Source organism: Sinocyclocheilus grahami, unplaced genomic scaffold (assembly GCF_001515645.1).
Source record: "Sinocyclocheilus grahami isolate Dianchi unplaced genomic scaffold, SAMN03320097.WGS_v1.1 scaffold1304.1, whole genome shotgun sequence".
Classification (NCBI taxonomy): Eukaryota; Metazoa; Chordata; class Actinopteri; order Cypriniformes; family Cyprinidae; genus Sinocyclocheilus; species Sinocyclocheilus grahami.
This window is the reverse complement of record NW_015506483.1, coordinates 118,398-137,651: the sequence shown is the minus strand read 5'-3', so window position 1 is coordinate 137,651 and position 19,254 is coordinate 118,398. Positions and strand designations below refer to the sequence as shown.

The window sequence follows — 19,254 nt, the reverse complement described above, 5'->3', positions numbered from 1 at the left end:
TTGTATTTCTTCTTTGAGCTCAGCAAACAGACATTTAACATCTGACAAGATGGCAGTATCTCCTTCTATCTTGGCAATAGCTGCTGCTATTGGTTTGAGGATTCTCAGGCTGCTAGTCACTCTTTCTCAGAACACATCATCCAACAGGATTCTCTTGATGGCACTTTCAATGTCTGCAGTCTGGGATATGGCCATCTCTTGCAAAGACTCCTTCCCCTCTAGCAGACTGTCGTACATGATGACAACCCCACCCCATCGAGTGATGCTGGGGCGCTTCAGTGTGGTGTTCTTGTTTTTTTTTCTCTCTTAGAGAGGTAGGGTGTGGCTTCAATATTTTTGTGATAGTCAGAGCCTGGGAGGGGGCAGGGGGGGGTGAATTCTCCCTTAAGAGGGATTGTATGTGGGGGAATGTCTTTTCTTAGATTTAGATATTTTATTTTATTATTATCTCACCTAAAGGTTTGCTAAGTCAGTGTATTTGTTTATACAATGGTAAATTTTTGGTGCACAATAGCTTACACACAGCACAAGAAAGTTTTAAAGGGGTCATATGATGCTGCTAAAAAAAACATTATTTTGTGTATTTGGTGTAATGAAATGTGTTTATGCGGTTTAAGGTTAAAAAAAAACATTATTTGCCACATACTGTACATCATTGTTTCTCCTCTATGCCCCGCCTTTTTGAAATGTGTCAATTTCTACAAAGCTCATCGTTCTGAAAAGTGAGGTGTGCTCTGATTGGCCAGCTATCCAGTGCGTTGTGATTGGCCGAATACCTCAAGCGTGTGACGGAAATGTTATGCCCCTAACCATACTGTGATGCCCTGTCAGGCCGGAGCGACGAGACAAAAACATTAAAACCCATTATAAACGAGGCATTTGTTGCATCCAGTGGGGACATAATTACGGATTATAATGACTTATATTGTGTTTTTACGCTTTGCGTTGCATCGCGCCGCGTAAACATAAAACTCTGTCTGCATTTGTGATCAGAGAAATGACAAACAACAAGTGCTACTCTACACTGCTCAAAACTCGCGTTAGAATCATCAGTGGCAAATTCTTTAAATGAAAACTTACTTACAGGCTGTGAGTCAGAACTGCCTAACGTTACTCCCCCAGGATCAGGACACAGTCCTCCATAAAATGTGCTGCACACATCTGGATATTTGGGTTAAACTGTTCTGGAACAGTGTTGTAAATACTTAACCAAGTTAATAATACTTAACTTAACCACTGATTTGTAGTTGTGTCCTCTTTTGGAAGACCAAACAAAGTAGTTTCGCTTTCACAACGAAGCACACAGCGGCCTAGCATGAGGGGAAGCCCCGGCTTAACGTGCGCTGAGGCCGGGCTAGCGTGAGCTGAGGCGGCGGGGTCGAGAACGGCGCGCCCGGCGGATGCGACGAATGAGCGGCAACCACATGTGATGACCCCGGGCTGGACTCTGCTTTGTCCTCGGTGAAAGTTGATGTATTTCCTCAGCGATCAGCACGGATCAGCTCCAGGCATGACGAAGCGGATATCATCCTCTTTTGGAAGACCAAACAAAGTAGTTTCGCTTTCACAACGAAGCACACAGCTCTTCACGACATGGCGACGGCAACAATACTACAGCGAGAATAAAAGTTACACCTTCTTTCTTTGCGTGAACATTTAGGCAGCGTTATGCAAATCTTCCCACATAGTGAGGTAGATATGTGGGGCATGTTAGAACGAGGCGTTTTAGGTAGGTGTTGCTGACTCTGAACTTTTATAAAGAATATCTCTTTGGATTTGAGACTTTAGTCTTTGCAACTTTACAGATCTTCTTTATGCACCAAGAGCTTGTAACACTCCAAAGAGAAAGGAAGAATTGAAATTGCATCATATGACCCCTTTAAACATAAATTTATGTAATTTACATGACTTCTCACCGTGATGGACATTTTAAAAATTATTTTGTGTGCAGGATTCAAGAAATTATCGGTGCATGGAGGAATGCACAGTGCATGTCAAGTCAATTCACCTTTATTTATATAGCGCTTTTAACGATACAGATTGTGTCAAAGCAGCTTTACAGTATCATATAGGAAAATAGTGTGTCAATAATGCAAAATGATAATAGTAAACACTCAATTTTCAGTTAAAGGCAGTTCGTCATTGAATTCAGTGATGTCATCATCCAGCTCAGTTCAGTTTAAATAGTCTCTGTGCTATCATTTGCAATCAAGTCAACGATATCGCTGGATATTAAGTGTCCCCAACTAAGCAAGCCAGAGGAACCAAAACTCCATCGGTGACAGAATGGAGAAAAAACCTTGGGAGAAACCAGGCTCAGTCGTGGGGCCAGTTCTCCTCTGGCCAGACCAAACCAGCAGTTCAGTTCCATGCTGCAGCAAAGTCACATTGTGCAGAGGACTCAACTGGTTCCTGTGGTCTTGTCCCGGTGGCCGTCTGAGACAAAGTCTTTACTGGGGATATGTATCTGGGGCTCATCTAGTTGTCCTGATCTCCACTGACATGTGGAGGTGTGGCCTCAATAGCAGTGCTGTGTGAATATTTAGGGTAGAAAATTACATTAAATCTGGTTGTTTTAACCAAAATTATGCAGCAAAATATTTTTTTCAATTACATTTAAGTACCCTGTTATAAGCTAACCTGCAATTTAGCAAATTCCCAGTTTATTCCCATTAATTCCCATGGAAAGTTTCCAGCCTTGAAAATTCCCAGAATTTTGCAACCCTATGTGCTATAAAACTTCACTAAATCATAGCACGCCTTCCATCTTATAACCGTAAAAAGGAATTTTGACGCTCTTTAATGTGGGATGACAGATCGTCGCGCCTCAGTTCAAGCAGCTGTCCGGCACGCACATGACTGATCTCTTCCTCTTTACTACTAGTTATAGCATGAAATAAACATGAATGAACATCAGAAGATGTGTTGAAAGAAACAGAAAAACTTACTGAAATGTATCACATCTCAGTGATTCAGCCACAGAGAGAAATCATAACCAGCTTGTACAGCCAGTGTCACATAGCTCACCTCAGGAGAGCCATTCAGTGTCCATAAATAACTCTGGAGAGGAGCATTTCTTATAAATATTTGCACTATATTATATATTCAGAATATTTTTATTTAACCTGTTTTGTATCTTAATTATTTAATGCATGTTTGTGTCATTAAAACAAGTTTTCGTGACAGCCACCCATTTAAATGATCTTGATCAACAATAAATTGGAGCGGCATGGGTCTATTGGATCATTTAAAAGCGTCAAATCAATGTTTAGGTTATAACTGAATCTGTCTCTGCTGTAGACTGATGTGAAATTATTTTAATGTGGGTCTTAACAGCCTGAGAGATGGTGTGATTACATGCTGTATAATCACATGCTATACATAAAACTAAAATTGTAATGCAAATGGTTATGGAGTAAGTTAATTAACTGAGAGGCCAAAGTTTAAATACACAGCAGAGGTCTCTGTTAATCCTTAAATGCAACTTTAGTGAAATGGGACGTCATTCACTACCCTTTCCTTCATTTTTTAAAGTTAGTCATCAACTTTCTTAGTATTCCTCAATCTATTCATTATAAATAATATGACAAGAACAAAATTCTAAAAGAATGTCTGTTTTCTGATTAATTATTTTATATAAAGTTTATAGGGTCACTAGCGACCCGAGGTATGTAATAATGTAAGTATATTTTTCCTGTGCAACAATAATTAAACATCTGACAACTCAATAAGTGCAATTCACCTTTATTCCTCAAGGTGGCACTGTTTGGTAGACAACGATGACATGAGGTTTCACTCATAATTATGACAGACATATACCCAAAGAATATCATCAGCAAAAACTGAACTGGCTTGAATGGCTTTACTGCAGAGCAATTACTGTACATAATTAAATATAAATGTCACTGTCATTTGATGGTGCATGTGGTGAATAAGCTGCCAGCTATCAAAATATTGATTTTGAAGTCATTGAAAACGATAGTTTTGAGAATATGGTTGAGATCACACATATGAGCAGATGCTGAATGTACTGGGGAAGTGCTCTCTGACGATGACACTGATGGTAAAATCATCTGCTCAAATTGAACCCTTCCAAGTTTCAAAAGGTAACGAAATATGCCTTATTTTGTTCTTTTGTAATTATTATTAAAATATCAGGAGAGTTTTATGCTATTGCAGCAGTTAGAGATATATAGGTCCAGGTTTATACCCATAGTTGGATGAATTCTGCTTTCAGAATGTCAAAATGTGAAAACAAAAATCAAAATAGAATAGATATACAGTATATTTTATGCTCTGTAAAGAGCCGACCCTTCTCCATTCGGCAGATATTGTTGCTTCTGGTTTGTGCATTGTCATTCACAGAAAGTGTATAATATATGTTGTTTCCCAAAAACTTTTTTATCATGTCCATAACGCATGTGTATTTCCCTCATCTAAAAAGATAAAACACTTTTATAGACTGACATTTTTCTGATGTCTGAACTCTATTGCCAGGCGTTCAGGAAAATATATACAGATGTTTCAATATATTGGTAATGAATATATTCTATGAGAATTTCTATTTCAAATTTGGACTGCAAATGTCATGTCCGTAAATTGCTGGAATTGCTCTTTTATTACCTCACATATAAAAAAAACATTTTCTCATGTCACACATCCTTGATCTGCAATCAGGGTTTTTTTTCTTATATAATACACAGGTGCATCTCAATAAATAAGAATGTCGTGGAAAAGTTCATTTATTTCAGTAATTCAACTCAAATTGTGAAACTTGTACTTATTTATTTCCATTGTAATGGCATTTTAATCAACCTTATTAAATGTGTCATCTTTGTCAAATTCTTAAATTTATATCATGAAGCACTGCTGTGTTTTGCTCGGAGACGTTCAGCGGCTCAGCTGTGACTTTGTTTAGAGCTATGTTTGTAAAGGAAATGGAGCAAAAGTGCACAATATTGTCGTTTATTGAACTGTTGTATAAAATCAATATCACATTTGCAATTGTGTGGATATTCAGAGAAAACAGCACTCTTGCTCATATGATTATCATTAACTATATCTTATGTTATAATAATAATTTGGTGGCATTATTATTAATTTTGGTGGCATTTTTGCCAACAAGCCCCAGCAATTTCCAACTCTGCTTCTGAGAATCCAAATTCAGTTTAAAAGGCTGCAATAAAACAACAGCAGCTCATGCTAACCTCTTTCACTTTGTGAACTTTGTATGTATATTTATATATTGTATTTGATTTATGACATTTGATTTTTTTGACGTCTGGGGCGTGGGAAACAACAGCCTGCAGCTGCCTCTTCCTGAAAGCTGCCCTGATGGCTTCAAAATCCTGCTCAGACAGTGCTGGTGAGAAACCAAGAAAGAATTTTAGCTGTATTGCAGATCATATAATTTGAATGTCATGAAAAGCCACTTAAGTGAACTTACAGAGAGATGTACTGTCGTGACTGTGTTTCTTAACACACTTAAGTAGACTTTGAAAAAGTGCAGTTTGTAATAATGTCAGATTAAACGTTTTAGCTTAAAGTTCATTTTAAATCATTCTGTTTTAATAATCTTTTGTCGTGTACACTCATTTTGATGTGTTGACTAAAGCACATGTAAAGTAGTGGATTCTAGCTGTAATTGTAGTGTGTTATTTAATAGTACATTCAAAGTTTATATATTGAAAATGTATTGAATTGCAACTTCCTCACTAAAAATCTCAAATTACAAATATATGTGACCCTGCAGCACAAAAGCAGTCTTAAGTTGCACGGGAATGTTTGTAGCAATAGCCAACAATACATTGTACGGGTCACAATTATACATTTCTCTTTTATGCCAAAAATCATTAGGATATTAAGTAAAGATCATGTTCCATGAAGATATTTAGTAAATCTCCTACCGTAAATATATCAAAACTTAATGTTTGATTAGTAATATGCATTGCTAAGAACTTCATTTGAACAACTTTAAAGATGATTTTCTCAATATTTAGATTTGTTTGCTCCCTCAGATTCCAGATTTTCTAATAGTTGCATCTCAGCCAAATATTGTCCGATCCTAACAAACCACACATCAATGGAAAGCTTATTTATTCAGAAATCTCAATTTCGAAAATTTACACTTAAGACTTTTAAGGTTTTGTGGTCTAGGGTCACATATTTAAAAAACATGACATACACTTTTCAATAGAAATGACATTAAAATGTATTTTAGTTTTCAATAAATGATTTGTCAGTACATTCGGCAGTAACACTTTAACCATATTTTACAGACCATAGCAGTAATTATGAAATTATATGTAAAGATGTACTGAAGTATTTAAGTGGGTCAAAAACACTAAAGTTCAGCCAAATGCATGTAATATAAATTTACAGTACAATACATTTAATGGCATTTTAGATTCAATTCGGTGTCTTAAAACATTACATTCATTTGACACTAAAAGTGTATTCTTTCCTTAATGAGCTCTTTTTAAAAGTATGCTAAAGTGAAAGAAAAAACACTTTTCTTTTCTCTGCAAAATGACAAGGAGAAGATGCAATAAGCAGAGATTATTTAACTGACTGGTAATAACTTCTAGGTGGCTCTTGTAATGCTAACATGTGTGTGTAGGAACTGCAAACCCAGGAGCAGGCCGTCGTTCAGGCAGATTCTGCTGCATCTGGACATCGCGTCTGCAGACGTGCTCTCCACCCCGCAGGAGACCTACTTCAAATCTCAGGTGAGACGTTCATTCAGCTCTGAACGTCATGTGTGGCGAAACGTAAAGTATGTACTTTTGTTTGCCTAGAAATGCAACAAGACAAAATATATTCAAAATCTAGTTCCCAGAAATGCAGTTTAAAAACCATTTTCAAGGAAGGTTTAATGACTCTAAGTTAAAGGTAATAACATATTTCCCTGACATTTTTATTCCATGTGAGAGTTCACAGCTTAATCGTTATTTTGACTAATTCATGTTTTTGGGGTGTCACAACATGTCATTTAACAATCTGAACTAAACTTGTCTTGTCATGCAATAAAAAAAATTTCCTTTTGACTTCCTGCTTTAATAATATAAAACATTTTACATCAGAAATTAAAAACATGCTCATCATATTCAAGCCACTGAGTTGCATTTTTGAAGAAATCAATAGAAAGGACAAAAGTGAGTGCCACATCTCTGGCCATTTCAACAGTGTTGTTAAAGCCAAAGATAGTGACTGCTGATGATTTGAGATCCAGAATTGTGCATCTCTGTATGTGTGTGCAGGCCGAGTGGCGTGAGGAGGTCAAGCAACACTTTGAGAAGATCAAGTCAGAGGGCACGTGTCTTCACCGTCTGGATGAAGAGCTGATCAACCGGCGACGAGAGGAACTCAGGTCAGCAACAGACACATGCACAAAACGCTGTCCTGCCAAAACCATTAATAGAGCCCAGCTAACTCAACTCAAAAACTCAACTCTGAATTTGGTTTGCTCTTTATTTTACAGTATGTGCACTTACCTGTACTTACAGTGTACTTCTCTAAGAAAGCACTGGGTTAGGATTAGCGATTGCTTTAGGGTTAGTTGCATGTAATCATGCATAATTTACTGTTATTACTGTAGTAAGTACATGGAACATGTAACAAGGACACTAAAATTAAAGTGTTGAAAATTAATGTATTGTAATTAATCACAGAAACCTTTTTTTTTTTACTGACACGTTCAGTCTCCTGTAGAACTCCACCAAAATAGCATATTTGATGAGGTTATACGTTGTGTATTTATTTACACAGCAACTGTGTTGTGAGAAAGAGAGAAGAAATAAAGCAGTGGACATTTGCAGTGTGTCCTTGTGTCCTTTAAAGGGTTGTTACTGAGCATGACATCTGACTCCTTTTAACAGGCATGCTCTTGACATCAGAGATCACTACGAGAGAAAGCTAGAGAGAGCCAACAATCTGTACATGGAGCTCAACGCCGTGATGCTGCAGCTGGAGCTCAAAGAGAAAGAGCTGCTCAGGTAAAACACACATTCAGTATATACTCCTATAACATACACATAAAACACTGGTTAAACCAAACAAGATATATCTAATAATAAAGATTTTATACTGTTTTTAATTAAATATTTTATTTTAGAGTACAACTATAAAAAAATTGAATATTGTCATCATTCACGCACACTCATGGTTTTCCAAACCTGTATGTGTCGGGAAAAATAGCAATGAGATATTTTAATTATTTATTAAGAAATTACTGTTTTCTGGGTCAGTGTCGGGCTGCATAGATAAAGTAGACGATGCTGACTCGCCATCTCCGTAATGCACCTTTCACATGGTCGGATTACATAAAGAGAGAGATTTTGTTTCGATTGAATTGCTTCGTTTTAAAGTAGACATTTCGAGCTTTATATATTTCTCATGTTTATGAGGCAAGTAGCCCACACACTGACTTTCCATTCATTTTTGTGACGTGCTCCACAGTTAACAGAGACCGAGACGGCAGAAAGCGCATCCTGTTTGTTTTCTTTATTTTACTAAAGCACAATGATTTGTCATTGTGAGTGCACACAAATAAAAGTAGACTTTACAGTTTCGCATGATGTATTACTCTTATCTGTATGAGCAAAAATTACAGATGATTAAGTTGATTCCACTGTTAGGGAAAAAAATATAAGTGATTGCGCTGGTGCCTCTGTGCATTAAGCTCACTTTAGCTTCCACTCTCCGCACAAACACTTCGATATGCACCTGACAGCGCACATTTATCTAGGTTAAATGTTTAAAACTAATAATGTGATATGCTTGAAGTGTGGTAAAAATCCGGTAAACTCACTGTCGGCCGCTGGGTCGTCACTTTAAAAAACTAACAAAAAATGCTCCAAACTTTTCTTCTAAATTACCTTAATAAAGAAATAAAAAAAAATATAACCACTTTGCCATTAAAAACAGAACTGAACTAATGGCTGCATCAGTAGGCTGTGTAAAGGGGAGGAGAAAAAAAAAAAAGTAGACATTTCGAGCTTTATATATTTCTCATGTTTATGAGGCAAGTAGCCCACACACTGACTTTCCATTCATTTTTGTGACGTGCTCCACAGTTAACAGAGACCGAGACGGCAGAAAGCGCATCCTGTTTGTTTTCTTTATTTTACTAAAGCACAATGATTTGTCATTGTGAGTGCACACAAATAAAAGTAGACTTTACAGTTTCGCATGATGTATTACTCTTATCTGTATGAGCAAAAATTACAGATGATTAAGTTGATTCCACTGTTAGGGAAAAAAATATAAGTGATTGCGCTGGTGCCTCTGTGCATTAAACTCACTTTAGCTTCCACTCTCCGCACAAACACTTGGATATGCACCTGACAGCGCACATTTATCTAGGTTAAATGTTTAAAACTAATAATGTGATATGCTTGAAGTGTGGTAAAAATCCGGTAAACTCACTGTCGGCCGCTGGGTCGTCACTTTAAAAAACTAACAAAAAATGCTCCAAACTTTTTTTCTAAATTACCTTAATAAAGAAATTTAAAAAAATATAACCACTTTGCCATTAAAAACAGAACTGAACTAATGGCTGCATCAGTAGGCTGTGTAAAGGGGAGGAGAAAAAAAAACAGTCATGGGCTCCAGTCGGACTCGGGCTGAGAATTGGGACAGCTGAGAAAAGCTGTCGGACAAGGGCCCTAGGTTCTAGTATCGATATTGCCACATACAGTGCGTACAGATGCTGCCTTTAAAAAGGTGCTTTTTCATGCTTTCTGTCAAAAACAGAGATATGCTTATTGGAAATTAGATACATTTGTTGTGTGTCGCTCAATATCCACTAGATGGCGCTTTGAAATAGTATTTTGTAGCTCAGCACACAGTTGCCAGGCCAGATCACACTGCTCTTGGCCACTTCAGAGAGAGAGAGAGAGAGCGAGAGAGAGAGAAATAAGACTGCAATTGTGAGAATATTCCACCTCAAAAAAAGAGATTGACTTATCACATTGAAAAGACTGGCCCCCCTTCATAAAAAACAGTGAAGAAACGTACTGTATTTACCGTAGCAATGATGTCTTGTGTATTATCGGAATAAACCGGCTATAAACAGTCATGAATCACCACAGAGAAAAAGAAATCGAGAAAGAGCTCTTAATCTGTCCTTTCCGTGTTCAGGCCAGGTGAGCTCTCCCATGTTTAGGCCCTATTTTGTGCCCTATTTATGGAAAGCGAGAGAGAGAGAAATACGACTGCAATTGTGAGAATATTCCACCTCAAAAAAAGAGATTGACTTATCACATTGAAAAGACTGGCCCCCCTTCATAAAAAACAGTGAAGAAACATACTGTATTTACCGTAGCAATGATGTCTTGTGTATTATCGGAATAAACCGGCTATAAACAGTCATGAATCACCACAGAGAAAAAGAAATCGAGAAAGAGCTCTTAATCTGTCCTTTCCGTGTTCAGGCCAGGCAAGCTCTCCCATGTTTAGGCCCTATTTTGTGCCCTATTTATGGAAAGGGCTCCTCACTTTGAGATTATTAAAGTTCAGCTTCTGATATCTTCATTTATAACACCATGAAGTGCTAATGCTGCTACTGTCCCGCCATGTGCAAACCGAGGGCCTACCTCACCTAGGGCCCGCAGGGTGAAAACTCGTCACCGGAGGAGCGGCAAGGGAAGCAGCGGGGATCTGTCAGGGCCTAAGCACCCTTCTGCCCCTGCTAGCCAAAAAAGAGAGCCTCCGCTGCCCAACACAACGACACCCGCGCCGCCCATCACTGAAACTGCTTCAGGAGCCGTGATGAGGGAGGGCCAGCTGGAGCCGCCCCCGCTGAAGCTGTCCTCATCCAGCCCAGATCTGCTCTGCTCCACCCGCCGCGCTGAAGACGGAGTCAGTGGAGCTGCCACGACCGAAGCCCTGGGCAGAGAGCCCGGCGGTGGAGCTGAAGCGGGGGCCGGTCTGGACGAGACTCTACCCAGAAGCGACACGGCGAGTGAAGACGCCGCTTCACTGCCCTTCTCCAGCAGCCCTGATTCACCCTGCTGTGGCCGAAGTGGAGCGGTGGGCCGAACTCATGTAGGAGAGGAGAGAGAAGAGGGAAGCGGGGCGGTGCGATTACCCAGAGGATCCAGCGGCAGTCATCTGACTCCATCAGCCATACTGTATCGAGCTGCGATCACACGCAAACAGGTGCGCATCTCTCTATTCCCGAGTTTTCATTTTCATCGTCAGGGTTTTCAGTATAGATTTCTTTGTATATATATGCATCCACACTGAACTGACTGATTATGTATTGCCTTATGTCAAACCATTAAAGCCTGGTTCAGACTACACATTTTTAGCCCGATCTGCTTTACATAGGGTGTCATGGGGATTCGTAAATGACAATGGCTGTCGGGACGCAAAATTCAATGGTTTCATCTCAATTCCACATCTGCGACGCTTCACGACATCACCACATCTAGCATGTTTTATTTTTTTGTCAGGTTTTCTTTGCTTTTTTGGGGCTTTTCTGACGACAAGACAGAGCAAAACACGCTGTTTGCTAGCCATTTTTTGTTTACGCTCAAGGCACCTTCTCTTAATTTACACTGCACGCGTCTGCTGCACGTTACGGCTCCGACGTGGCCACTCTAGTCAATGCTTGTGTTTACACCAGCGGAGCCGCGGCACTTCGCTAAAGATAGGCGCCTCGCATATTTTTGACGGTAAGAGTGTGCGCTCGAATGTGCTCTAGAACCGCTCTCGCGATACTTTGATGTCATACACTGATCAGTCTGTGCAGCGCTGCTTCAAGTTGAACACACCTATTGGGTTTGTGGTGGTGTTGTTGTTGTGCGCGCTAGGGAACGTAAATGCGCCATATGTCATCGCATCGCTATATCATTTATATCGAGATATGACTTGTCATGTAAAAATGTATACCGGTATTATCGTGGATGGTATGATATGGCACACCCCTAGTCTGACATGTTTCTTCTTCACAACACAACAAGATTTTAGGAGTCAAAATCGCATAATCTGACACGGTGACTGTCATAACCAACTAAAAATTGTGTAGTCTGAACCGCCCATAACCCACAATCAACCCGCAACAGTTTAAAAGTAGCCCAATACAGTGGGAAAACAGTGGCAACCCTGTATCTAAGAGTGTGACATGGCAATGTTAACTAGACCAGCCCATTGATAAACGAATCTAAAAAAGAGCAGACCCAACTTAAACTGTCGAGTCAGCTGATTTCCCGGATTATTTGACTTGAGTAAAACCTATCAGTTTACATGTTACCACATGACGCACATGTCACATGATCAAACATTTAGTAGTTTAAAGCAGTGGTTCTCAATTCCAGTCCTGGCGACCCCCCGCTCTGCATATTTTGCATATCTCTCTTATTTAATACACCTGATTCAGATAACTAGCTCGTTAGAAGAGAGCTCCGTGCATGAACTGTGTTCCGATTGGCATGCTCCCTACACAGTGTTCACTGCTCCCTACTCCCTGAGCACGGGAAATCCACTGAAGTTTACTTCCCTTCGGAACATTCATTCATGAAACTGTGCTATGCCACGGCCTGCAGCGTCTTCACACATAGACGAAACTTACTAGACAAATGTGAAATGTGACTTAATATAAATAATTGTAATTGTCTTTGCCCTCTGAATGGAACATATATGCTCCCTTCAAACTGGAATCATGGCAGAATATCATGTGATGTCCACTTCACAGGGCACTTGCGGTCGAATAGAACAAACCTCTGAAGTGATGAGAAACATGAGCAGAGCGGTGGTACGTGAAGACTGGAATTGAGAACCGCTGCTTTAAAGGAAGAGCCCATTATAGCTTACATGAGTGCATTTAGGACTTTCATTTAGAAATAATGCAGGTTTGTCGCAAATAAAAACAAACACAGCAAAACTGTAAATGGTAAAGATAGTTAAAATAGACAAATGAGAAATTTACGTGTGTTATTTTTGCAGTGTTGTTTTGGGCCTTAATCATTAAGCATGCTTGAACGAATTGTGTTGAATTCCACCAGCGACGTGGCGTTTCCTCAGAAGAAGAAGAGGGCGAGGTGGACAGTGAGGTGGACTTACCAAGGAGACGGTAAGAGTACAATTATTTATTCTTTCTGAAATAATTTCGGTGTGAACTAAAGTAGTTTGGAGTTGCTTTATTTATGTGAAGCAGCACTACTAAACACATAATAAAATAAGGTCTTGTTTTCACCCACTGGGTGAGCATTGCATGCCTGGTTGCTTATAAGAGTCGTAGCACACATGCTAAAGTGCTCAGTTATGGCATCTTGCTAGGTCAGTGTCTCCCAGCCCAGTTCCTGGATAACGTACTTGGATGACAGACTACTTGCACATTCGATGGACACTTTACTATCCCATGAAGCCAAGGGAACCACTTTATTTTACAGTCCCGTTCCACACATACATACTGTGTTCTTATTGTAGTATTGCAGTATTACGAGCAGGAACATCCCGTTCCTAAGTGCAACCCGGTATTTTTGACAGTCCTAATTTGAATATATCCTTGTTTAATGGGTTGCATGTTCTCTAATGTCCATTTTGCAGACGGCCGACCAGTATAACCAAGTGCCAATCAGTATCCACTTTCAGCTCCGAGAACCTGTCCGTGTCCGAGGGAGAGGAGGGCCACACCACTGACCACTCCCACAGCGGCACGCCAGACGTGGTCAGCACCAACACCGACGAGCGGCTGGATGATCGCAGCGATGACCTCATCTCCCAGGGGTCTGAGATCCCTGTTGATATCACAGACCCTACTCTGTCCGAACGAGAGGCCGCTGCCCTCGAACAGGAGAGGGCCAACTTTGACCTGGAACAAAATATCCTGGAGGTACCAGTATTGAGAGAATCCTTACAACACATATCGCCCTGAGAAAAACAAATTGTTGCAGGGTTTTACAGAGCTGGCTCCGGAGGTCCACTGTCCTGCAGAAGTTAGCTGGAGCAAACAAACCTGAACTAGGTCTTCAAGCGATTTGCAGGCAGACTCTGTAGGACCTCCAGGACCAGACTTAAAGAAGCCTGCCTTCAGTTTGAAGATTTTGTTAGCGACTGTGTTTGTTTAGACAATATATAATGTGTCCCAAGAGTTTGATCACGCTCTTTGTCCTGTTCCCAGACTCGCGCGTTGTGTGAGGACTCGGACTGTGACAGTGCTGAACTCGACCAATCAGGGAGCGGAGAGCCGAGTCGTCCCCCGAGCGCAGGAGGCTGGGGCCAGGGTCCTCAAAACTGAAACGCGCACACACACACACCAGCACACACTTTCACTTTTAGTTGCACCATAGCGAAACGAACACAGATTTTCGTGAAACACGTGCGCACACATCCGGTACACTACACAAAACGACTAGCCACCTTAAGAACAAATACTCGGTCACTGGTCATAACAACTTTGGGATCGTAAACTGCCTCGTGACCAAGACGTAGCCACGGAAAATATAGCAAGACAAGTTCAGCGACCTGCTGCTAGAGTTGAGGATTACAGGAACTACGCGAACAGATCAATGCAATTAAAAACTTCAGGGCATTCCCGATAAGCAGCAATGATGATATCGATAGGTTTGTGCTGGTGTAGTGCAGACAGACTTCCTGGTGGGCCAGAATCGTGTCCGTTCATGTGTCCACGGCTAGTAGTTAGCAGTCGATGTAAAGTCAGAGTCTAGATTGAATCTGTAGTGCTGGATGAAACTCCTGATCACAGGAATCTCCGTCCTCCAGCCTGGATAAAGTAGTTCTGCCAAAACTGCGCCCCAGTTATCTGTTCAGACGTGACGTAAATGAAGTGTGTTGCTCTCGGATTGGGACTGATTCACTACTATGTACAGATGCTTCCTTTCCAAAGCATTTACAAGGTGCATATACAAATGTGATTCTATTATGACTATAATGCCCTGAATTTCTGTAAATATATATTTAGTAGGCTAAATCTAAGAAAACAACTATTTGTTAACATAACGAAAACACAATAAAAACGGTCCAGTTTCTACTATTCTCCTGTGCTTGTGCCACGCTACCATGGCAGCTCAGATCGGTTTGGAGATCAGCAGGTGTGTAAATGTACAGTTATATATATATATATATATACAGTATATAGAGTCAGGTTGGCTTTGCTAGTGCAGGACTGTAAAACCCTAGGATGCAAGTATACACAACACACAGACTGAACGGCACATATAAATGTACAGAACATGATTTATGAAACGGAGATATCTGTTCCAACTGTCTGCTCTCCTCTTACCTCTCAGATTATCTTTCAGTACTTTTTCTTTCATAGGGACATGCAATATGTACATTTCAACCTAATCTGAATAAAGCACTTTTATTTTCTGCACTGTAAAAATAAAGTAAAACAAATTAATGACAATAATTTAATGTATATGAATTTTAGCTTGCCAGATGTAGGTCTGAGAAGGGTAAAGTCCCGAAGAACAAAATGCATGATATACATTTTTATGTATTTTAATTTTTAAATCGATTGTTTTTATACATCTTAAGAAATGTTTGCACCTTTTTTACCTTGAATGTGTAATAATGTTGTGTTGCTTGTAGGCACTTTACAGTAGGATGTTTATATACATGGACATGATCACTTATTCATGTTGCACTGAAAATGTATTTATTATAACGGTGATGGTTCAATAGTTGCAAATCTCCAGTTTCAAGAGTATGTATGTTAAGACAACCATTTAAAACCTTTTTGAAGATAATAACTTGAACCACTTTTTTTTTCTGATGATGTTAAAACTTTACTGGACCGAACAAGTCATGTTTTTTCTCGGACAACTGAACATGGTCCAAATGCATAAATATTGGCAGCTCTATTCTGACTGAAACAAAATCAAAGGTCCTAAAATTGGTTACATTTACATAGAAAGCAATAATCTGACTATGAATAAGATGGTATTTAAAAAATACATTTATGGTATATTTGGAAAAAGCATGAATTAATTGAGATGTATTTTAGTCACGTTATTAAGTCATGTAAACACCGTAATCCATCATCCTACAGCAAACTATTTGACGACACATTTTGTTTGTGAACTTGTAAAAAAAAAAATATATATATATATAATTATTAAATGTCTGCTAAACTATAAAAATAGATGTGAATATATTACTTTTCAATATTGTGTGGAATTCAGTACAAATCTGGTTCTATGAACAAGAATATGAATCAAACATCTTTCATAAACATCTTAATTGTAATATTGTCTTGTCGGGAGAAAAAAGAAAACTGAGAAACAGACTATTGCCCTCCATATAAATGTAGGTAATGCCAGACGTGAAGCCCCCTAGTATAAAGAACTACAAGAGTTGCTTTAACACAGAAGTGCACATTTCAACTCTGAAGGGCCGTTTCTAGGCATAGGCGAGCTAGGCGGGCGCCACCAGCTGAAGGGGCGCCAATGAGCGCACGTACTGGCACTTTTAGCAGGGTTGTGATAAAGAGTGGCACGGTCACCCTGAAATATGACTGCCGCCCCCACTGGATCCCCCAACATTACTGGGCTAGAGTACTGTCCATCTGACGATGCCTGTATGCCACTAGATCAGAGTGCTGTCAATTGCTGCCTGATTGTTGCATGCAAAGTTTGCATTTGGAGCGCTCAACAACGCCATTAGATCAGTGGGCTCTGTCAGTGCTTTGGCAAGGTAACACTTTTTTTTGCCATGCAATAAAGCTAAGTTCAAAGGCCAATTTAAAATATTGGTACAGTAAATAAAGTGCACAAAATCAGTATTTTGTTTAGGCAGTATTTGTGGCACATTTGTCCAAAAGGTGTGCGTTTTTTGCGCCAATGCATTGTTAAAGGATCAGCGTGTCATGTAATATTCCCAAATAAACTTTAACATCCAATTAAAAAATATTTGTATAGTAAAATTTGCTAATTTACGAGATCAATACATCCTTTATTAGACCGCTTTGTCGAGTTAAATGCATTCTTACGGAGGTGTCGAAATGCGGAATCAATTCATTCACTTCCAACAGCGCTTAATGCGAGCAGCGTCATACACAGAGGGAAGGGCGTCACGTTATTTAAAGGGGACGTTAATGCGTTAACGAATGATTAAGTAGCTGCATTGGTTACTTTAATGCCACTGATAAAGCTTTTAAATGTAGTTTGGGTTAACAAATGGGTTTTATAGGTTTGACTGAAATAATAATGCAATAACTGACACTTTAAATCAATGTGTCAAGAAACAACAACAAAAAAATTGAACAAAAAACAGATAAAGAAAAAAGTAGCCATTGATAATATCTAAACAATATGTAGTAGTATAGTATATAATATCCAAATCAAAATGTAATAAAATTAATGTATGTGTAAATTATGTGCAATGTCTTAGCCACTAGGGATTGTTACATAGGGCTTATACAGGCATCTAGTGGCAACACAATGATATTATTAAAGATACTAAATTGTGCAAAATGTTTATCTTAACAGTCAATTTACAAATAATGCATTCAGATTTGAGGAACTCAATGCACTGAATCTCCACAAATTAGTGTCGTTACTATGACAACCAATTTGAATTTGACAAGCAACTGGTGTCTGAAAAGAGTTATATATATATATAAATATTTTGTTTAGGGAGGGGGGCAATAGGAATTTCGCCTAGGGCGTCAAATTGGCTAGAAACTGCCCTGACTCTGAATGCCTTTAATGACAAATGTCTTCTCATTAGCTATTGTTCGATTTGCAGTATGACTTTTATGAGCCAGCTTAGTATGTAGAACCTGCCATTCATGACTAGCAGAATAAATAAAGCTCCTACCTTCACAAGTTTGGAAAATAATTTTCAGTCTGCTTTTAAGAACACACTAGCTACTGCCTCAGACATTTAGTTCAACGAACAATAGCAGTCATTTTATACAATACCAGTCAGTCTTCCTAGCAACTGGATTAACTCGGCCTTACTCCAGATGTTAGAATAATGTGGAAGGCAGAAGAAGAATTACTGCACTGTAGTCTTAACTAAACCGGGAGCAAAATCCATACAATATGAGCTCTCTGATAAGGACTGCAAATCACCAATCCTCTTGAGGGATCTTAAGGCCCTTAACAAAACCGCCTTAAAGGGTTAGTTCTCCTTAAATTTAAAATGTCATCATTTACCCTCATGTTGTTCCAAACCCGAAGGACAATATGAGGTAAGAAAATGATGACAGAATTTTGAGTCAGAATCACTTTAGGAGTCAGAATTCTCTGACAGAGAAGAGGCCCTGTCAAACCTTCTACCTCCTAAACTTTTAGACAATAAGGCCCAAGAAAGTATTTGAGCAGGAAGGCAAACAAGAATGCCCTCGGCCTTGCATGTGCCAGAGCATCTATCCATCAGTGGTGGACAGTAACGGAGTAGCTTTACTTCGTTACTGTACTTAAGTACATTTTTCAAGTATCGGTACTTTACTGGAGTCGTTTTATTTTGAGTAACTTTTACTTTTACTTCACTACATTCCAAAGTATAAGATCGTACTTTTTACTTCACTACATTTCATAAAACATATCGTTACTCCTTATAATATATCACGTGCTCTGAGCCGCAGAAGCGGCGTCTGATTCAAGAACGAACTGATTTTTTTCAATGAACCGTTTAAATAGGTTCGTAAATCTCACCAAACGATTCATTGACGAATCAGAATGAACCGAATGCAGCTGTTCTCGAGTCAACGACTCACTGATTCAGATGAACCGTTTAGTGCGAGTCTCCAGTGAACTGAATTCACAAGTAAGAACCGGGAGATCTTCCTTAAAATAACACAGACTAAATAAAATAATTCATGCGCGTTCATATTCCCCGCTGCTGTAACGTTAACGGTTTTATTAAAATGCTATGCATTTAGCACCGCGATCAAGTGAGCCGCCACCTGGATTCTGCTGCAGTCTGTGTGTGGTATTACGGTACAGATACACGAAGCGGCCAAAAAGCTGCCGAAGACCTATATTTCAGCGGTTATTAATTAAATGTGCCCCAAAACAGGGGGAAAAACTATTAACAAGCATATTAATATTGAACATAAAAAAATTTTTTTCTCACATTTCACTTGTCATAAACACCATACGTCTAAGACAACCGCACCGTAATCGAAGTGGATATTTTTACGCTTAAAGTGGCTTATGTACGGAGCCTCACGTACATGACATGCAGGAAAAAAAAATTGTATAATATAATTCGTTCTCTCGTTTTACTAAATCATGCACACAATTTACTAACTCGTTCCCTCCTTTTAAGTAAATTGAG

The 19,254-nt window shown here is 39.2% G+C and overlaps 1 protein-coding gene across 1 annotated transcript; it reads left to right on the top strand.

Annotated features, from left to right (window-relative positions):
• Positions 1–5,258: 5,258 nt before the first annotated feature.
• Positions 5,259–16,012, top strand: LOC107569030 (mitogen-activated protein kinase kinase kinase 12-like). The gene is made up of 8 exons (XM_016255027.1): positions 5,259–5,365; positions 6,620–6,728; positions 7,260–7,369; positions 7,878–7,994; positions 10,551–11,160; positions 13,008–13,075; positions 13,552–13,837; positions 14,126–16,012. The coding sequence occupies exons 1-8, from the start codon at positions 5,259–5,261 to the stop codon at positions 14,240–14,242; spliced, it is 1,524 nt and encodes a 507-aa protein (XP_016110513.1). The 3' UTR covers positions 14,243–16,012.
• Positions 16,013–19,254: the final 3,242 nt, after the last annotated feature.

Coding starts and splice junctions, on each gene's coding strand:
- LOC107569030 (XM_016255027.1), top strand. CDS start 5,259: ATGACATTTGATTTTTTTGACGTCTGGGGCGTGGGAAACAACAGCCTG. Junction 7,370..7,877: donor CGGCGACGAGAGGAACTCAG/GTCAGCAACAGA, acceptor TCCTTTTAACAG/GCATGCTCTTGACATCAGAG. Junction 7,995..10,550: donor AAAGAGAAAGAGCTGCTCAG/GTAAAACACACA, acceptor AACACCATGAAG/TGCTAATGCTGCTACTGTCC.